Source organism: Phyllopteryx taeniolatus, chromosome 8 (genome assembly GCF_024500385.1).
Source record: "Phyllopteryx taeniolatus isolate TA_2022b chromosome 8, UOR_Ptae_1.2, whole genome shotgun sequence".
In the NCBI taxonomy this organism is placed as follows: Eukaryota; Metazoa; Chordata; class Actinopteri; order Syngnathiformes; family Syngnathidae; genus Phyllopteryx; species Phyllopteryx taeniolatus.
This window is the reverse complement of record NC_084509.1, coordinates 21,043,441-21,063,179: the sequence shown is the minus strand read 5'-3', so window position 1 is coordinate 21,063,179 and position 19,739 is coordinate 21,043,441. Positions and strand designations below refer to the sequence as shown.

The following is a 19,739-nucleotide window of genomic DNA, read 5'->3' as shown; positions in this document are numbered from 1 at the left end:
TCCCTGCACTGGCGCTAACCATCTCAACTCTTAAGCTGTTCAGTTTGTGGTGGTGAAAGTAATGCTCCTGGTTTTGAGAGGCCCTCTCAGTCTATGAAACCTCATCTCTTCTGTTCTTTGCCAAGGAATCACAGTGGCCTCCTGCTCAAAACAACCTTCTCCAATGCTGTCAGTTGGTTTACAGTTTTCTTACAATGGATTTATAGTTTTTGCCCACATTTCGAACTGCATTTCATCATTTATTTTTAGCCGATTAATATAGTAATTTACAGCAACATTGTGATTAAACATGAAAAAAACCTGAACATTTCAGGGAGTATCAAAACTGTAGCTTGAATAGTAGCAGGGTTGGTGTAAATTAGCAATGTAATATGCCCTGACACTGCATTTAAGTCAACATAAACACAAATACAATGGTAGTTATGGAAACTACCAACTAGTGCCACGTCAGGGTGAGACTGACAATTCCAAAGTACCCAAAGAGTGTGTCTGTTTGTTGTCGTTTCCTTGGCTACATCTCCTTTCAAAAGTGAAATCCATAGTGTCCATAGTGTTCTCTGTTTTGTCTTCACTCTCAGCAATTTGACTTCAATTTTTGCTTGAACTTTTGAGGTTCTGATAAAGGTAACGTTGGTGAAGTCAAGGAGTGTGGGGACATACTCTATTAGTGTAGTCTTCATATATAGACGATCAGACGTTTTGTCTAACACAATGTACATTAACATGAAAGTTGCTGTTTTCACTAACATGCTATTTTTCTGTCATTTCAGGACAAACCAAGTTAATTTTAATATCAAAGTGTCAACTCCTTGATTAGGTCCACAAATACAAATGAGAACTCTGCACCATTTGCACAATCGTCACAGTACCAGATCATTGCACTATTAGTCACTTTGGATTGCTCTAAATTGCTTGAGGACTCTGCATCAGAACTGTGAAGCTGACGCTCTAACCAGTCGGCCACCGTGCCGCTTGACAATTGTGCAAAAAGATGCAGAGTCCTCTAGCACTTAGAGCAGTTCGAATGACTAATATCGCAATAGTCCGGTGCAATGACCGTTGTGCAAAGGGCGCTGAGACTTCAAGTAGTGTATGCGGTTTAAAGTGACGAGTAGTGCGATAATCTGGGACAATGGTTGTGCAAATGTTACAGATACTCCTCAATCAGTGTGCAAATGGGGCAGATGCTACTCTGGCATGAGTGGCCAGTATATGCAAATAGTGCAGCATGGCGAGACAACTACAGCGAGTGCACGAGTAATACATAATTGGCCCCACAGAAATGTGACAACAAACTCAAGTCAAAAAATTGCCAGCTTGTTGTACTGGAATTATAGGTTAGGTGTTTAAGAAGTTGATTGCAAGAGGGAAGAAGCTGTTGGAATGTCTACTAGTTCTAGTTTGCATTGATCGGTAGCGCCTACCTGAGGGAAGGAGCTGGAAGAGCCGGTGACCGGGGTGGGGAGGGTCCGAGAGGATTTTGCACGCCCTTGTCTTAGTTCTGGCAGCGTGCAAGTCCTCAAGGGTGGGTAAGGGGGTACCGACAATCCTTTCAGCAGTTTTGATTGTCCGTTGCAGTCGGAGTTTGTCCTTTTTTGTAGCAGCACCAAACCAGACTGTGATGGAAGAACACAGGACTGATTCGATGACCGCTGTGTAGAACTGTCTCAGCAGCTCCGGTGGCAGGCCCTGCTTTCTCAGAAGCCGCAGGAAGTACATCCTCTGCTGGGCTTTTTTGAGGACGGAGTTGATGTTGGTCACCCACTTCAGGTCCTGGGAGATTGTAATTCCCAGGAACTTGAAGGTCTCGACGGTTGACACAAGGCAGCTGGACAACGTGAGGGGCAGCTGTGGCGAAGGATGCCTCCTGAAGTCCACGATCATCTCCACAGTCTTGAGCGTGTTCAGCTCCAGGTTGTGTCGGCCGCACCACAGCTCCAGCCGCTTCGCTTCCTGTCGATATGCGGACTCGTCACCGTCCTTGATGAGGCAGATGACAGTGGTGTCATCTGCAAACTTCAGGAGTTTGACAGTCGGGTTCGCTGAGGTGCAGTCGTTCGTGTAGAGAGAGAAGAGCAGCGGAGAGAGGACACAACCTTGGGGCGCCCCAGTGCTGATGCTGCGTGTGGATGAGGTGGCCTCCCCCAGCCTGACCTGCTGTGTCCTGCCCGTCAGAAAGCTGTAAATCCACTGGCAGATGGCAGGTGAGACGCTGAGCTGGAGAAGCTTGGATGAAAGGAGTTCAGGGATGATGGTGTTGAACGCTGACCTGAAGTCCACGAACAGGATCCTCGCGTAGGTCCCTGCACTCTCGAGGTGTTCTAGGATGAAGTGCAGTCCCATGTTGACTGCATCATCCGCAGATCTGTTCGCTTGGTAGGCAAACTGCAGGGGGTCCAGCAGGGGACGTGTGACACTCTTGAGGTGGTCCAGCACGAGACGTTCAAAGGACTTCATGACCACAGATGTCAAAGCGACAGGCCTGTAGTCATTCAGACCCGAGATTGCAGGTTTCTTGGGGACTGGAATGATGGTGGAGCGTTTGAAACAGGATGGAACTTCGCACATTTCCAGAGATCTGTTGAAGATCTGAGTGAAGACTGGAGCGAGCTGGTCCGCGCAGACTTTGAGGCAGGATGGGGACACGTGGTCCGGGCCTGCCGCTTTGTTAATCTTTTGTTGTTTGAAGATGCGTCTCACATCCTGTTCATGGATGGTTAACGCAGAGGTCAGAGGTGTGATTGTGGTCGCGGGTGCGGCCGGGTGGGTGTGTGGTGTGAAACTGTCCTTTTCAAATCTGCAGTAGAAGATATTCGAGTCGTTGGCTAGTGTGCTATTGTTCTCAGCTTGGGGGGATCGTCGCTTGTAATTAGTCAGCGATTGGAATGCATGCCAGACTGATTTAGAGTCGTTTGCGCTAAACTTATTTTCCAACTTTGCTGTATAGATCCTCTTTGCAATGTTAATTTCTTTAGTCAGCTGGTTTCTAGCTCGATTATACAGGCCATTATATCTGCAACACCACACTAGTGGTACACTTTCATTGCTCAATGACTTGCCATACTTGTTTTTTTTATGTCTTAAATGTGTATTTTGTCATAGTGGCTGTTTGTTTTTGTACTCAAGCGGCTCCTACTCCGGGAGACAAATTTCTTGTCTAGGCCAATAAAGCTGATTCTGAAATGTTGGGATAATGACAACTCAATGATATATGCTTTTATGATTTAGCCTTTTCTCCACCACCACAGTGTACACAAGTTTGCCAAAAATAAAGGATTTGCCATTTAGTAATTACAACCATTTTATGCAAAATACTTCAATTTTAAGGGGCTCAAAAGTATTTGGACATTTGACCCAACTGCAAATATAACATATAATTCCTTTTCAATGACTGCCCGAATTGTGGAGTCTATAACATCACCACATTTTGAGGTTCCTCCTTGGAGATGCTCAACCCAAACCCGCACAACTTAAGTGGTTGCTTGTTTGTGTGTCATTCTGCCTTCACTTTTGTCTTCTTTAACTGAAAAGCATTCTCTATTGGGTTGAGATATTGACCATTGAAGAATGTTGAATTTGTTTGCCTTCAAAAATCTTGTCAGAAAACTGGGTCGTCGCACTAATTCAATGCAAACTGGTTCACTGTTGCCAAGTTCCTGTTGTTATTAACCTGTTCAGCAGTACCCAAGACAATGGCCACTGTTGCCTGGACCTTTTCGCCAGCAGTAAATGTTGGCTTATCCCTAGAATGCCGCCTACTTGCTAACTCCATTTCTGAATTATTGATAAACGTTTGGTCCAAGAGAAAGCCAAACAAAGAGGGGGGGGGGGGGGGGGGGGGGGGGATAAAGAGCTGGAGACTGATGAGAAGGGGGACTTGCTCTGGAAAGAAGTACTGTTGGTGTACTCCGAGAGTAGGCAGGCTGCCAAGAGCACAAAAAAATGATATGTAGCACTAAGACGTGCACAGGCAGATATAGAAGAAATAGGAGCCGCCCACACTGAACGCAACACACATCAGAAACACCAGACCACTTTAATTTATTCAAATACTGCTGCACATGGAGCCTCTCTTCCTTGGATCAGGACTGCAACAGTCATGCTCAGCTGGTCTCACCTCTAAGAAACTTCAGACTCTACCATGGAAGCTGTGGGAGGACATACCAATCCATAACATGCTAAATATGGAAAGATGCAAAGTGTAAAAGTTAACTGCGGTCTGACGAGTCCACATTTCAAAATTGTTTTTGGAAATCATGGATATCATGTCATCCGTATTGTTATCAGCGCATAGTTCAAAAGCCAACATCTGTGATGGTATGTCTGGGTAACTTGCACATCTGTGAAGGCACCATGACTACTGAAAGGTACATACCGTTTTTGGAGCAACATATGCTGCCATCCAAGCAAAGTCTTTTTCAGGGACAAACATCCATGCTTATTTCAGCAAACGAATGCCAAGCTACATTCTGTACGTTCCAACAGTGTGGCTTCGTAGTAAAATATAGTGAGTAGTCGACTGGCCTGCCATCAGTCCAGACTTGTTTCCCATTGCAAATGTGTGGTGCATTATGAAGCGCAAAATATGACTGTTTTTGGGTGGGGTGCTGGCGTGGATCAGTGGCATTTGCATTCATTTCAACGGGGAAAGATGATTTGAGATGCGTTTTGACTTACAAGCGTGGTCTCTGAATGAATTAGACTTGTATCTTAAGGCACCACTGTTTTATTACTTGACATTAAATTGTCTTCATTACTGACGTAAATGTATGCGCACAGAATATACCCACACACCACTCGTATGCCTTGCAACTCCTCCCACATGACGACTAAGCCGTTTATTCGTTTATTTTGGGAAAGTTTGTGAGTGCAGCAGTGGATTTGTGTGTATGAGGCAGCCATACGGTGAGAAGTACAAGTATGTTCACTTGTTCAGAGTCAATCATGTGTTTTAAAACAAGAAAGCATCAAGAGAAATAGGGTTAAAGTTGTTTTGTTATTCATATTAGTTCCGAATTTTATATGGGTTATATTTGGGCAAATCTAGTTTCAAGAAATAGTGGAGCCTTACTCAGTAGAATCTTCAGTTTAATTTTTTTTTTAAGCACACTGTATAGAGACGTTTTGGGAACTGAAATATAAATTCATGCTTGACATTCCGGACCTCGACTTCCAAAAAAAAAAATTTGAAAAAAAAACTGAGAACTGGACGATGTACAGGGGTACTGTATTAAGATTAAGTATGGGATGGGCGTTATAGTGACAAAAAAAGATTAAATGAGCAACGGGGAAAGCCCGGTAAAAAATAATTTGCTTTTATTACCGCTCGGAATCTTTAGTGGGGTAAAAATTCGTCCCGTTGACAGTGACCTTATTTTATTTCCATTATCAACACGTCCATGATGGTTTTAACGTTGTCTTTAGTTGCTTTGCGTCTGGGACACTCGTCTCCATCCAGCCGAAAATTGCCCTTCACTCGTCACCGCACGCGACTCTTTTACTCCAAATTACAGTTTTACATTGCGCGAATGACAAAGTAGGTGTATTGTTGCTCTAAATGACTACGTCAGCCCATTCTTGGGCTTTTTTTTCTTCTTCTTTTTTTTCCGTAACTGTGCATTCGGAATGACTAAAGGTGCCCGTAGTAAGTAAACGGACGACGAGTTTAGTTGTGGAATATGAAGTCTTAAAAGGTGAGACGGCTGTGGTCTCATGTCGTCGCATGTGTGTGGAGCCGCGCCGGACTCGGTCAGTGGTGTAGTGCACGTTTGGTGGGTTCGACACCAGTGACGCGAGGGGCGCCCTCGGGCTCCCCGATCGAGCGTCCACGTGCTGTTGAAATGACATTTCTGTGGGCAGTTCTTTTTTACAATGACAACAATGTGCGTAAGTGTCATTTCGGCAACTTTTTGTTCTTAAACATTTGCACCATTATGTGTTAAGCTAAAGTAGTAGTAGTTATTTAGTTATTTTATTTGCTGTGGTGTTTGTATTTAAGAGGAGCAGATGAACTAACGCTTGTTTTGTCTCTTTGCTGTGGCTGCAGTCAATGCAGTTTTCCACAGGCCCTCTTCTCCTGTGGCTGAGAACCCAGCAGCACCAGCAGCATGTCCCACGTCTCCTCCACAGCCAAGCGCTATGCTGGTCCGTCCTACACCAGCCACTACAGCTCCCCCTTAACCCCGAGCCTTAGCTCCTACGGCGAGCGGAACAGGTTGTCCTACAAGTCCCCTGCCTCTTCTACCTCTTCCTCAGGTTACACTTCTTCCAGCTATCTGAGCAGCACCACGGGGCGCAGCCGCAACTACAGCACCTGCCTGGACCCAGACCGAGGCCGGGTTATCCCACGGACGGACATCCTTGGAAGTAGCAGCAACCGCCGCAGTGAAAGCCTCAGTCGAACCCCTGTCAAGAGCTATGCAGGTTCTGGACTTAGTGGCGGGTCAGCCTACACAACATATAGTTCCTACTCTTCCCCCTCAGTGCAGTCCAGCTACCTCTCCTCTTCACCGGTGGCCTCCAGAATGTCGCTTAATCGACGAAAATCAGCATCCCAGAGTGACTTAACCAAGGAATTGGCTGCTCTGGGCCTCAATGACATCTCCCCCTCCTCCTCCTCCAGCCCGTCTTCCTCCTCCACTGCCCAGAGGAGCTATCGCACTCGGGCCAGTGAGGTGGCTAACACGTATGGCACTAACTCCTCAGGCTTGGCACGGAGCTCAACTCAGGAGACCCTCCCATGGAGCTCCACCAAGGAGGGCATCTGTAACAGCGGCAGCAGCAGATCATACAATTCGTCCGCGTGGGAGCCAAGTGGTGTATCCATGTCCCCCACTAGGGACTCTACAGTAAGAGCACCCTGTTCTTGCACACACTGACTTGAAATGCTCCACTGTTCATGCTGATGCACTCACATATTATGCCTCAACAGCTGTGCAGTGTACTGTATATTGCATAGCCATAGTTCAAACCAGATGTTTACATACACTATAAAAAGACACCTATGCTATTTCTTTCTCACTGTCTGACCTGAAATCAGACTAAACCTGTGCTGTTTTCGGTCAATTATGATTACCAAAATTATTTTTATTTTCTAAATGCCAGAATAATGACAATGATTTCTTCCGGCAATTTTTGTGTGGATGATTGTAATTCATATTTCAGGTTTACTGTGAGACCATAGAGATAATGTTACATCCCACATACTAGAAAAAGTTGGTTTGGCAAAATATGTCACCTTTAAACAAGATGCTTCTGATAAGTTTATTAACGACATTTGCGTTAGAGACACACCTGTGGATGTATTGGAACTAGGCAAACCTGCAACCCACTGTTTCTTTTTGTAACGTCATGGGAAACTCAAAAGAAATCAGCCAAGCTATCACGAAGAGAATTGTGGACCTCCCTATAACAATCTGATTGTATCCAAACCAGCAGTTATTGTTTGAGGCTACATACAGTAAGTGGATTGGGACAAATGACCTCTTAACCATGGATACCTGACCTCTACTGACCCAATGCAATTAGCTAAATTTCACCTCAGATGAGCTGTGTATGTAGGCGTCATCTTTAAGCTCTGTATTTGTGACCCAAGCTTCTTCAAGGGCAACCCACTTCCCCCCGAGGTGGAGAGTGGGAGAGAGAGAGAGTAAATAATACCATTAGTTTATTTTCACAAACATACGAGTACGGGTCAACACACAAAAGTGATGCAATTTGGAGTCAAATTTCAGGAGAAATATGGAAGCAAAACAAGTTTAATGATATCCATAAAACCGGAAAGTGAATTTACTGCAAGTGCAACACAGAAAAGGGTCTGCCTGCTCTGTACACACACATATTAATTTCAACAAGCAGATAATACTTTGAAATGAACTGTGATACAAAGCACAATTGATCAATTCCAGCAATACCTATAAACGCCACCAGGGGAGAGTATTGCGCTGTGAACACCTTCATGCTTCCTCACCATTAGTGTATGTTGACAGCCTTGAAACGGTGAATAGTTTAACTTGGTTTCTGTTTTTATTTTTATTCTATAGTCTGGACAAATGAATTTACTTAAAATATTCCCTATGGAAAATTTGGACCAACCAGTGTCTCAGAACAGATTGCAAATCTGGATATTTCTAAACAGAATTATACTAAAAACTTGAATCAAAATCTGTATTACCCATAAAACACTAAACTAATCAGCATGCTCCAATATTTTAATTTCTAATATATTTGTAATCTTGAGCAATCCCGGTCACAATGTTATGTCAAAGTAATAGGAATTCGCTCACCCACCATGTTTCAAGCTTTGTTTTTCAGAATTGGGTAATCAGGTGTTTCTGTATTCTTTACTGGCTATAATGTTTCCCCTTCAAACAGCTCTAGAGGTTGGTAAAAGATTTGTTTAAATATTAACAACAAGCAGGTCTTGTGAAAACCATGAGCATCTCTCAGACCATATTCTGGGAACTGACCACTGACCGTTTTATTGTAACACTCCTGACTGATCCCCCATGTGACAATCTTTTTATACCGCTTGTTCTGTTCACTGTCACAGGATGCTGGAGCCAATGCCAGCTGACTTTAGGTGAGAGGTGAAGTACAGCATGTACTGATCACCACTCAATCTCAGGGCTGCCACAAAGACAGACAAACATCTATTTTCTTTACCGCTCATCTTCATGGACTGTTTGCAAGTTAATGGCAGGGCACATATAGACAAACCGTTCATGCGTATATTCACAACTATGGTCAAATTAGAGTCTTCAATTAACCGAAGCCATGTTTTTTTTGGGATGTTGGAGGAAATCGTCATGCCCAGAATGCACACAAACCCACTCAAGATTGAAACGTCACACAGTTATCCAAACGAGATTCGACCTGGATCTTCTGACTGACAACAATTCCTTAATCAACTTCACTTACTGTACATGTTTTTGGACTGCGTGAGGAAGCTGGAGTACCTGAAAATGGCTCCTTTGGAAGACAGAAAATGATATTCGAGCCCAAATCTTAACCCTAACCTTGATGTTCTTCCCTTTTTTTCTGCGACATAAAACTGCTTTTAGGGTATTTACAGTGAATGCAAATCAGATGAACGGTGTAGGAATTACAACACTTTGTATATATGCCTCCCACTTTTTAAGGGACCAAAGGTAACAGGACCAATTAACAATCATAACTCAAACTTTCACTTTTTAATACTTGATTGCAAATCCTTAGCAGTCAATTAAAGCCTGAAGTAGGGCTGGGTAATATGGCTGAAAGATGTGTCACAATATAAGTATTTCATACCAGTCTATTGATAAATATTGATTGTTTTTTAAAAATTATTCCAAATAAGTACCGTTAGAAAAAAGGCTTAATGATCCGTCTGCTGGGAGAGATGCAGAAACAAGTCCCTCCCAAGGCTACAGCGTGGCCGCTATGCCGGTCTGAGCGTCGTGTCGCAATCGATTGGGCGAGAGGCGTCTTGTTGTTCGCGCCGCTCTCCGCCCCAGCAAACGCTGACCCACGGGCCAGGATCGCTCGCTAGTGGATCTCCGCTTCGCAACGCCGGGCCGACCGGCTTGTGGGGCTTCGCGGTGCCGCCTTCCCTCTCTTGTCAACAATTTGTTCTCGCACTGTCACACACCCATTTCTTCCCCGTTTCGGTGCACGGTGTTATTATTTGTTTCTAAAGAAGTTCGTAGACACAATGGCGAAACATTAAATCGCTAATGTGGAAGTTACTCCACAGGTTATTTCTACATTAGTAAAGGGCGAGTGAGTTTCATGATGTAACCAAATATGCTTAGCTGGGCCGTGATAGGTCGAGAGGCTGAGGGTAAATCTCAGTTCTCTCCCTAGCTTCTATCTCTACATATACTGACATCGACATGACAAAAAGAGAAATGGGATGAGCCCTTTGTTGCCTGGCAGAATGCGTTTTGTTTTTTTTCTATCGAACATTTTGACAAACGTATCTTCTATTGATACTGTATATATCACGTGTCTATTGCGATATATATTGATATTGATTTATTTTCCAGTCATAGCCTGAAGTCTAGAATGCATAGACATCACCAGACACTGGATTTCATCCCTGGTGATGCTCTGTCAGGCCTCCACTGCAACTGTCTTCAGTTCCTGCTTGTTCTTGGAGCCTTTTTCCTTTGCCTTCTGTTTTGTCTTCAGCAAGTGATATACATGCTCAATCAGATTTGGGTCAGGTGACTGACTTTGCCATTGCATACCATTCCACTTTTTTGCCTTTAAAAAGTCCTTTGTTGCTTTCGCATTATGCTTCGGGTCATCGTCCGTCTGTGCTGTGAAGCGCAGTCCATTGAGTTCTGAAGCATTTGGCTGACTATGAGTCGATAATGTTGGTCCAAATGCTTGAGAATTCACCCTGCTGCCTTTGTCAGCAATCACACTATCAATAAATATGAGGGAACCAGTTCCATTGGAAGCCATACATGCGCACCTGGCCATGGAACAGCTTAGCAGCCAATTGTCCCATTACTTTTGACATGAAAAGTGGGAGGCACATATACAAACTGTCATCATTTCTACACTGTTCACTTGATTTGGATGTAAATACCCTCAAATTAAAGCTGAAAGCCTGCAGTCTTAAGCATATCTTGTTGCTTTAATTTCAAATGCATTGTGGTGGTGTTAAGAGCCAAAATGATGTATTGTGCCAATGTCCCAATATCTAGGACCTGACTATCTTACACACTGGGAAGCATAGTGGTCTAATGATTAGCATGTCAGCCTCACAGTCAAGAGGCCCTCATTCTCTAGCCTCTGTAGTCTAGCCTCCACTACTCTTTCCCATAACTTCATTGTGTGGCTCATCAACTTTATTCCTCTATAGTTGCCACAGCTCTGCACATCACCTTTGTTCTTAAAAATGGGCACCAGTACACTTTTCCTCCATTCCTCAGGCATCTTCTCACGCACTAGAATTCTATTGAACAAGCTGGTCAAAAACTCCACAGCCACCTCTCCTAGATGCTTCCATACCTCCAGAGGAATGTCATCAGGACCAACTGCCTTTCCATTTTTCATTCTCTTTAATGCCTTTCTAACTTCCAACCCTTACTAATCATTGCCACTTCCTGGTCCACCACACTTGCCTCTTCTACTCTCCCTTCTCTATCATTTTCCTCATTCATCAACTCCTCGAAGTATTCTTTCCATCTACCTAGCACACTGCTGGCACCAGTCAACATATTTCCATCTCTATCCTTAATCACCCTAACCTGCTGCACATCCTTCCCATCTCTATCTCTCTGTCTGGCCAGCCTGTATAGATCCTTTTCTCCTTCTTTAGTGTCCAACCTGCCATACATGTCATCATATGCCTCTTGTTTTGCCTTTGCCACCTCTACCTTTGCCCTGTGTCGCATCTCAATGTATTCCTTTCGCCTCTCCTCGGTCCTCTCAGTGTCCCACTTCTTCTTAGCTAACCGTTTTCCTTGTATGATTTCCTGTACTGTGAGGTTCCACCACCAAGTCTCCTTCTCTCCTTTCCTGCCAGAAGATACACCAAGTACTCTCCTGCCTGCTTCTCTGATCACCTTGGCTGCAGTGGTCCAGTCTTCTGGAAGCTCTTCCCGTCCACCGAGAGCCTGTATCACCTCTTCCCGAAAAGCTGCACAACACTCGTCCTGTCTCAGCTTCCACCACATGGTTCTCTTCTCTGCCTTTGTCTTCCTAATTTTCCTCCCCACCACCAGAGTCATCTTACACACCACCATCCTATGCTGTCTAGCCACACTCTCCCCTACCACTACCTTACAGTTGGTAACCTCCTTCAGATTACATCGTCTGCACAAGATGTAATCCACCTGTGTGCTTCTACCTCCGCTCTTGTAGGTCACCCTATGTTCGTGCCTCTTCTGGAAAAAAGTGTTCACTACAGCCATTTGCATCCTTGTTGCAAAGTCTACCACCATCTGTCCCTCCAAGTTCCTTTCCTGGATACCGTACTTACCCATCACTTCTTCATCACCCTTATTACCTTCACCAACATGTCCATTACAATCTGCACCAATTACGACTCTCTCTCTGTCTGGGATGCTCAGAACTACATCATCTAGCTCCTTCCAGAATTTCTCTTTCACCTCTAGGTCACATCCTACCTGTGGGGCATAGCCACTAATCACATTACACATAACACCCTCAATTTCAAATTTCAGCCTCATCACTCGATCTGATACTCTTTTCACCTCCAAGACATTCTTAGCCAACTCTTCTTTTAAAATAACCCCGACTCCATTTCTCTTCCCATCTACACCATGGTAAAATAATTTAAACCCTGCCCCTAAACTTCTAGCCTTACTGCCTTTCCACCTGGTCTCCTGGACACACAATATATCAACCTTTCTCCTAATCATCATGTCAACCAACTCCCGGGATTTTCCTGTCATAGTCCCAACATTCAAAGTCCCCACATTCAGTTCTAGGCTCTGTGTTTTCCTCTTCTCTTTCTGCCGAAGAACCCGCTTTCCACCTCTTCTTCTTTGACTTCGACTTCGACCCACAGTAGCTCAATTTCCAACAGCGCCCTGCAGGTTGACGGCGCCGGTGGCGGACGTTGTTAACCCGGGCCACGACCGATCCGGTATGGAATTCTTTGGATGAACGCTCATATTTGTTTGGCAAGGTTTTAAGCCGGATGCCCTTCCTGACGCAACCCTCTGCATTTATCCGGGCTTGGGACCGGCCTACAGTTTGCACTGACTTGTGCCCCCCATAGGGCCTTCTCTGTCGGGTAAATCAAACCCCATAACCCCAGATACTGTCCACTATACTAAAGAAGACAACTTCCTTGATCCATGACCGACTGGGGAGGAGGGGCCTCATCTACAAAAGGTGCATACGCACAAAAACGTGGCGTACGTTCTTTTTTACGGCAAACTTCAGATGTATCAAAAGTGAAATGACTGGAAATGTGCGGTGCCTCACGCCAACTTCATGGCTGGCGTACTCACGTTAGCGAGACTTAGAGGTGATGCTGAGAAACTGCTAGAATAAATCTACACATCAGAGACACATGAACAATTAGCACTGATGAACAATTAATGCCCGACAACATTTGATTTCAATAATGTAAAAGATGCAAGGACTCGGAATTCACCTTTTAACCAGTGTATTTAATGAATCGCTGATATTTGAGAGGACACCTATTAATTGATCAAGGTGATCATTTATGCCACCGATTGCCCTCATAATTGCTTCTTGTGACTCCAGCACATGCACTGAAATAAAGAGTCTTTTGAATTTACTTAATTTGAACATGTACATTGGTTACACATGATTAAAATGTGTTAAAATTACGTATTTTTTTTAGGAGAAGAGGGGTAAATTATGTCATTTTAACACATTTTAATCACGTGCAACCAATGTACATGTTCAAATTAGGTAAATTCAAAGGACTCTTTTTATCAGTCTGCACGGGTACAGCAGCAGCCGGTTGTTGGAGCGTAATTGCATTGGAGACCCTGGGGATGCCGGAGGAGACGCCAGGAACGGTGGATGAATCCCCCGAACATGTAGCGCGTGGCTGCGACTGCAATGATAAAAAAAGTCCTTTGAATTTACGTACTGTATTTACACACTTAAAAGTCTGAAATTTTCTCCAAAATGGTGCGGGGCGCCTTATAAGGCGGCGCGCCTTATGTGTGGACCGAGTTCCAAAATCTGTAAATTTGTTGTGTGACTTCAATGAGCGCTCCGCTTGACTGACTGGGAGCATTTCCTGCCGACACGCTATATAGAGGAAGGCGGACGTGACTGAGGACAGCATGCGGGCGTAAAGGGGGAAGGGTGCGCGTGACAGAGGGCGCTAAAGACCCCAGTAGGTAAAATGTGTTAAAATTACATAATTTACCCCTCTTCTCCTGTGCGTGTCCTCTTCTGTGTATTAAAATAATAGATTGAGTAATCAAAAATGAGTCAAAGTTTTTTTTATATCTTCTTTGATATGCTGATGTGCTTCTATTTGATTTCAAAAGATTTATTAGAAATACCATACATACAAAATTTACGCATGAACCTTTATCTCACAGGGCTGAGTGTAGGTTACTGTATGAACACATTTGCTATGATTTATAAAAATACAACCCCAATTCCAATGAAGTTTGGATGTTGTGTTAAACATAAATAAAAACAGAATACGATGATATGCAAATTATGTTCAACCTGTATTTAATTGAATACACTACAAACACAAGATATTCAATGTTCAAACTGAAAAACTTTATTGTTTTGAGCAAATAATCATTAACTTAATTTTGTGGCTGCAACATGTTCCAAAACAGCTGGCACAGGGTCATGTTTACCACTGTGTTACATCACCTTTTCTTTTAACAACATTCAATAAAGTCACTGATGGTGTAGTGGTACACTCGCCTGACTTTGGTGCAGGCAGCGTGGGTTCAGTTCCCACTCAGTGACGGTGTGAATGTGAGTGCGAATAGTTGTCCGTGTCTATATGTGCCCTGCGACTGTCTGGCGACCAGTTCAGGGTGTAGTCCGCCTTTCGCCCGAAGTCAGCTGGGATAGGATCCAGCGTCCCGCGACCCTAACCAGGATAAGCGGTGTTGAAATGGATGGATGGATGAACATTCAATAAACGTTTGGGAACTGAGGACACTAATTGTTGAAGCTTTGTAGGTGGAATTATTTCCCATTCTTGCTTTATGTACAGCTTCAGCTGTTCAACAGTCCAGGGTCTCCGTTGTCGTATTTTGCGCTTCATAATGCGCCACACATTTTCAATGGGAAACAGGTCTGGACTGCAGGCAGGCCAGTCTAGTATCCGCACTCTTTTACTACGAAGCCACGCTGTTGTAATACGTGCAGAATGTGGTTTGGCATTGTCTTGCTGAAATAAGCAGGGGCGTGAAAAAGACATTGCTTGGATGGCATCATGTGTTTCTCCAAAACCTGTATGCACCTTTCAGCATTAATGATGCCTTCACAGATGTGTAAGTTACCCATGCCATTGGCACTAACACAGCCCCATACCATCACAGACGCTGGCTTTTGAACTTTGCGTCCATAACAGTCCTGATGGTTCTTTTCCTCTTTGGCCCAGAGGACACGACGTCCACAATTTCCAAAAACTATTTGAAATGTGGACTCATCGGACCACAGAACACTTTTCCACTTTGCATCAGTCCATCTTAGATGAGCTCGGGCCCAGAGAAGCCGGCGGCGTTTCTGGGTGTGGTTGATAAATGGCTTTTGCTTTGCATAGTAGAGTTTTAAGTTGCACTTACCGATGTAGCGCCGAACTGTATTCACTGACATTGGTTTTCTGAAGTGTTCCTGAGCCCATGTGGTGATATCCTTTACACATTGATGTCGGTTTTTGATGCAGTGCCGCCTGAGGGATCGAAGGTCACGGGCATTCAATGTTGGTTTTTGGTCTTGCCGCTTACATGCAGTGATTTCTCCAGATTCTCTGAACCTTTTGATGATATTATGGTCCGTAGATGAGGAAATCCCTAAATTCCTTGCAATTGTACATTGAAGAACATTGTCCTTAAACTGTTAGACTATTTTCTCACACACTTGTTCACAAAGAGGTGAACCTTGCCCCATCTTTGCTTGTGAATGACTGAGCAATTCACGGAAGCTCCTTTTATACCCAATCATGGCACCCACCTGTTCCCAATTAGGCAGTTCACCTGTGGGATGTTCCAAACAGGTGTTTGAAGAGCATTCCTCAACTGTCAGTTTTTTTTGCCACCTGTCCCAGCTTTTTTGGAGCGTGTTGCAGCCATAAAATTCTAAGTTAATGATTATTTGCTAAAAACAATAAAGTTAATCAGTTTGAACATTAAATATATTGTCTTTGTAGTGTATTCGATTAAATATAGGTCGAACATGATTTGCAAATCATTGTATTCGGTTATTTATGTTTAACACAACGTCCCAACTTCATTGGAATTGGGGTTGTACATGGTATTAACCTTGTGGGGTGATCAGAGTCAGTCACATGTGCTGCCACCAGCCCTGAGAGAGCAGCGTCACCCATGATCGCAGCGACTCTGTCCTCAAACGGGCTGAAGGCCCTGCGCACCGGTTCTTCCGCCTGTTTTGTCCACACTTTGGCGGTGGGCAGCTGTCCTCCGCTTCACGTCCACCTTAATGTCTGACCACTACTTTTTTTAGTTCAGCGTGTGTGCGCGCAGGTTCTGACCCCACAGCATTGCACACACGCTGTCCCATTCGTTCCTCTTTCACGTGTTGTTAACGCCGGAGGACAGCGTGCCAAAGAGGATTTTCTTGCACACCTCCACTTCATTGAGCAGCTTCACTTTCAGAATTTATTTTTTTTCTTCATTACCTTGCTCATATTCCTTTTTTTCTGATCATGCAGAGATCAGGATCTCAGGTGCAGGGTTCATTTAAATATGATTTGCATATTTAAATATGGGCATGGACAGGCAGGAGTCGGCTACTCCAACATGTGCGCTCATTTCCACGTTGATTGGGATGTACGAAGGAAATGTGCTTGGATTCATGCGTACGCACAGATTCATACATCTGGATATTTTTGTGCGTACGACATTTGCTGGATTTAAGCATACGCCATGTTTCAGAAGGAAATCCACGCAAGTCTTTGAACATGAGGCTACAGGTGTCTATGTGAATGCATTGAAAATGCCAGTGAGCCAGATGTTTTGCTTGCCCTGGTAACAAACAATTGTACAGCAATTTCCATATTGTAGTGGTTTTCACATTTGCCTCACACAGGTCTCTGGTTCGCTCCGTCTTGCTTTTCAGTGAGCTGTTGTCTGGTTTGCCGGACCCGTTGAATGGTTGAAGCGATGCATCAGTTTCAATAGTGTCGTGGTTATCAGATTTGCCTCACACGCACAAGATCCCTGGGTGGAAAAATGCCTGTTGTGTTTTTTTGTTTGCCATGAAAAACGTCTCCACCAAACAGTGAAGCTTACAAAAGCCTCCCCGTGAGGGAATCAAATGCCGGTCTTCCGCGTGACAAGCGGAGATACCATCCACTATACTAATGAATACACTCCTGCTGCTTGACCAAACGGGGAGCAGGTGTCACTGCTTCTGAATGCATTTGCATTGCCAGCTGGCCAGATGTTTTGCCGGTCCTGGTAACGGACACCTCTGTAACAGCAGTTTCCATGGTGTAGTGGTTATCATGTTCACACAACACGCAAAACAACTTTTTCGTCTCTGTCTTGCTTACCAGGAAGCTGTTGTACGTGATTTGCTAAACCTGTTACAGGGCTGAAGCTATGAAATTGTTTCCGTCGTGTAGTGGTTATCAAATTTGCCTCACACGTGAAAGGTCTGCATTTTGAGACTGGGTGGAAACCAGGGGTGATTCAAGGATCAGAGGTTTAGGGGTGACACCCTGAACTGGTCCCCAGCCAATCACAGGGCACATACAAACACACAACCATTCACACTCACCTTCACACAGTACTTACAGAGTCCTTATTTAACCTAGCATGCGTGTTTTGGGAATGTGGGCGGAAACTGGCGTATCCAGAGAGAACACCCGCAGGCATGGGGAGAACATGCAAAGTGTAGGCAGGAAGCCTCGAGCCCGGATTTGAACCCACAACCTCAGAACTGTGAGGCAGATGTGCTAACCCATGCCGTCCATGCAAACTACAAAGGAGAGTCATATTTCTAGGTAGATTTGAGAGAAATAGCCAGTGTTCAACATGTACAGGGCAGCTGTTATGCATTATTTCAGCACAAAACATGAAATTAGAGTTTTTCTCAGCCGGTTGAGTACATTTCTCAGGTGAGATTTGAAATTCTCAAAACTACTTCAATCTTCACGTCGTGTCCCCAAAAAAGCAGTTTCAATTTTTTTTTTTAAAGAAGTTGTAAAATTGGCGGCACGGTGGACGACTGGTTAGAGCGTCAGCCTTACAGTTCTGAGGACCTGGGTTCAATCCCCGGCCCCGCCTGTGTGGAGTTTGCATGTTCTCCCCGTGGCTGCGTGGGTTTTCTCCGGGCACTCCGGTTTCCTCCCACATCCCAAAAACATGCATGAATTGGAGACTCTAAATTGCCCTTAGGTGTGAATGTGAGTGCGAATGGTTGTTTGTCTGTGTGTGCCCTGCGATTGGCTGGCAACCAGTTCAGGGTGTACCCCGCGTCCTGCCTGATGACAGCTGGGATTGGCTCCAGCGCGCCCGCGACCCTAGTGAGGAGAAGCGGCTCAGAAAATGGATGGATGGAAGTTGTAAAACTTTGGTACATCCATGCAAATGATTACTATTTTCAATTCTCTGCTGTTTCCTATTATCAATTGCTTATGAAACAATGTGTTATAGTTTTCATAGTATATAATAGTAATAGTCTCACACCCACAACATTTAGGCTTGAGTTCATTGCATAAATCTTTACATGTAAAATGATTGAACAAGTTGTCATAATACTGTATGTCAAGCATATTTCTATATATATCCATGACCAGTGGTGTCAAACTAATTTTTGAAACAATATAAATGTTTAATTGGTTCCTCATATATTTGCATATAGACTTTACACCGATCTGATCGGCTTGACGGTATCGGCTGATAATTAGGATTTTATGCTGTTCGACTGTTCGGATTTAATGTCATAATTCACTGATCCGATCAATGACGCTGCGCAAAAGTTGAAAAACTCCACGTTGCCATCGTGTACAGAATATAATATAATAAGCTAGTTTATTTTTAGCCTTGTCACGCAGCTTTGACGTAGTTTTTTTTTTTTTTTTAACATGTCAGCGGTGTGGGACAGACCACACGTTATGCATGGATCAGACTACAAGACAAATTTGGTCTTTCACGACAGGACTATGTCAGAATACTGCAATAAAATCTTGTATTCCGATACCACTGCATCCCGTCTTTTACGATCATTGGGCTTTATCTTGTCAACTCAAACGCTACCGGATACACTCGTTACCATGGCGACAACAGCAACAATGGATCGCGCCGTGTGTATTATAAGAACAAAATGGGGACAAACGTGTCGTGGTGTTAACCGGTGCTCGGGAGCGGACTTTCATTCAAGGATTGCTTGAGGTATGTTCACATTCTTTTAAGATGATACAGCTCTCGCAAGCAGGCAACATAACGTTAGGTAGCCTAGCAAGCTAGTGCAAGCACTAACAGTTGTACGAAAAACATGATGCCGACTTTCTGTCAAATCATGCTCTAAAGTTTTGTTGTGTGTGAAGTAATTTAATTACAATAATTTAATTACAGCAAGTTGTAATGTTGGTTTGATCTGACTGATTAGAATACATGACCTGACAAGAGAATACTTTTGAAGATACTCAATATACAGTACACAAGTATATACAGTAAATGAACAAGTCATTTATATAGACACATTACTCCAACTTTTTTTTTAAACTCTGTGATTGGCCCCAAAAATCCTGATTGTATAAAGCCTAATTACATATACACAACAAATTGATGGATTACTAGTTTTGAAATCAGAAGTTAAGGATAATTGTTTGTTCAACTATTGGTCAAGTAAAATGGTTTTGGTAGCAAAGCATGCTTACCATAGCTCAACGTTATTATTTATTGCAGATCTGGGCCTTGGGACTTGAGTTTGACACGTGTATTAGCCTTTCCATTTGAGGTTTTTCCCAGGTGACTCTTGATTTTCTCTAATGAAAGGAGATGTGTGGAGTATTAGTTTAACCAATGATCAAGCAGTTTCCATCTCATGAACCATCAACACCATACAGTATA

General features: G+C 43.8%; 1 protein-coding gene across 6 annotated transcripts in view; it reads left to right on the top strand.

The window, feature by feature from the left end:
- Nucleotides 1-19,739, top strand: part of usp2a (ubiquitin specific peptidase 2a) — a 56,944-nt gene that overhangs the window by 13,011 nt on the left and 24,194 nt on the right. For 3 of the 6 annotated variants that reach the window (XM_061781663.1, XM_061781660.1, XM_061781661.1), the window contains exon 3: nucleotides 6,047-6,848. In XM_061781663.1, the coding sequence (XP_061637647.1) occupies nucleotides 6,108-6,848 (741 nt within the window). In that variant the 5' untranslated portion in view covers nucleotides 6,047-6,107. Of the gene's footprint in view, nucleotides 1-2,065; nucleotides 2,205-6,046; nucleotides 6,849-19,739 lie in introns of those variants that run through there. The other 3 variants (XM_061781665.1, XM_061781664.1, XM_061781662.1) reach the window with 3 other exon arrangements.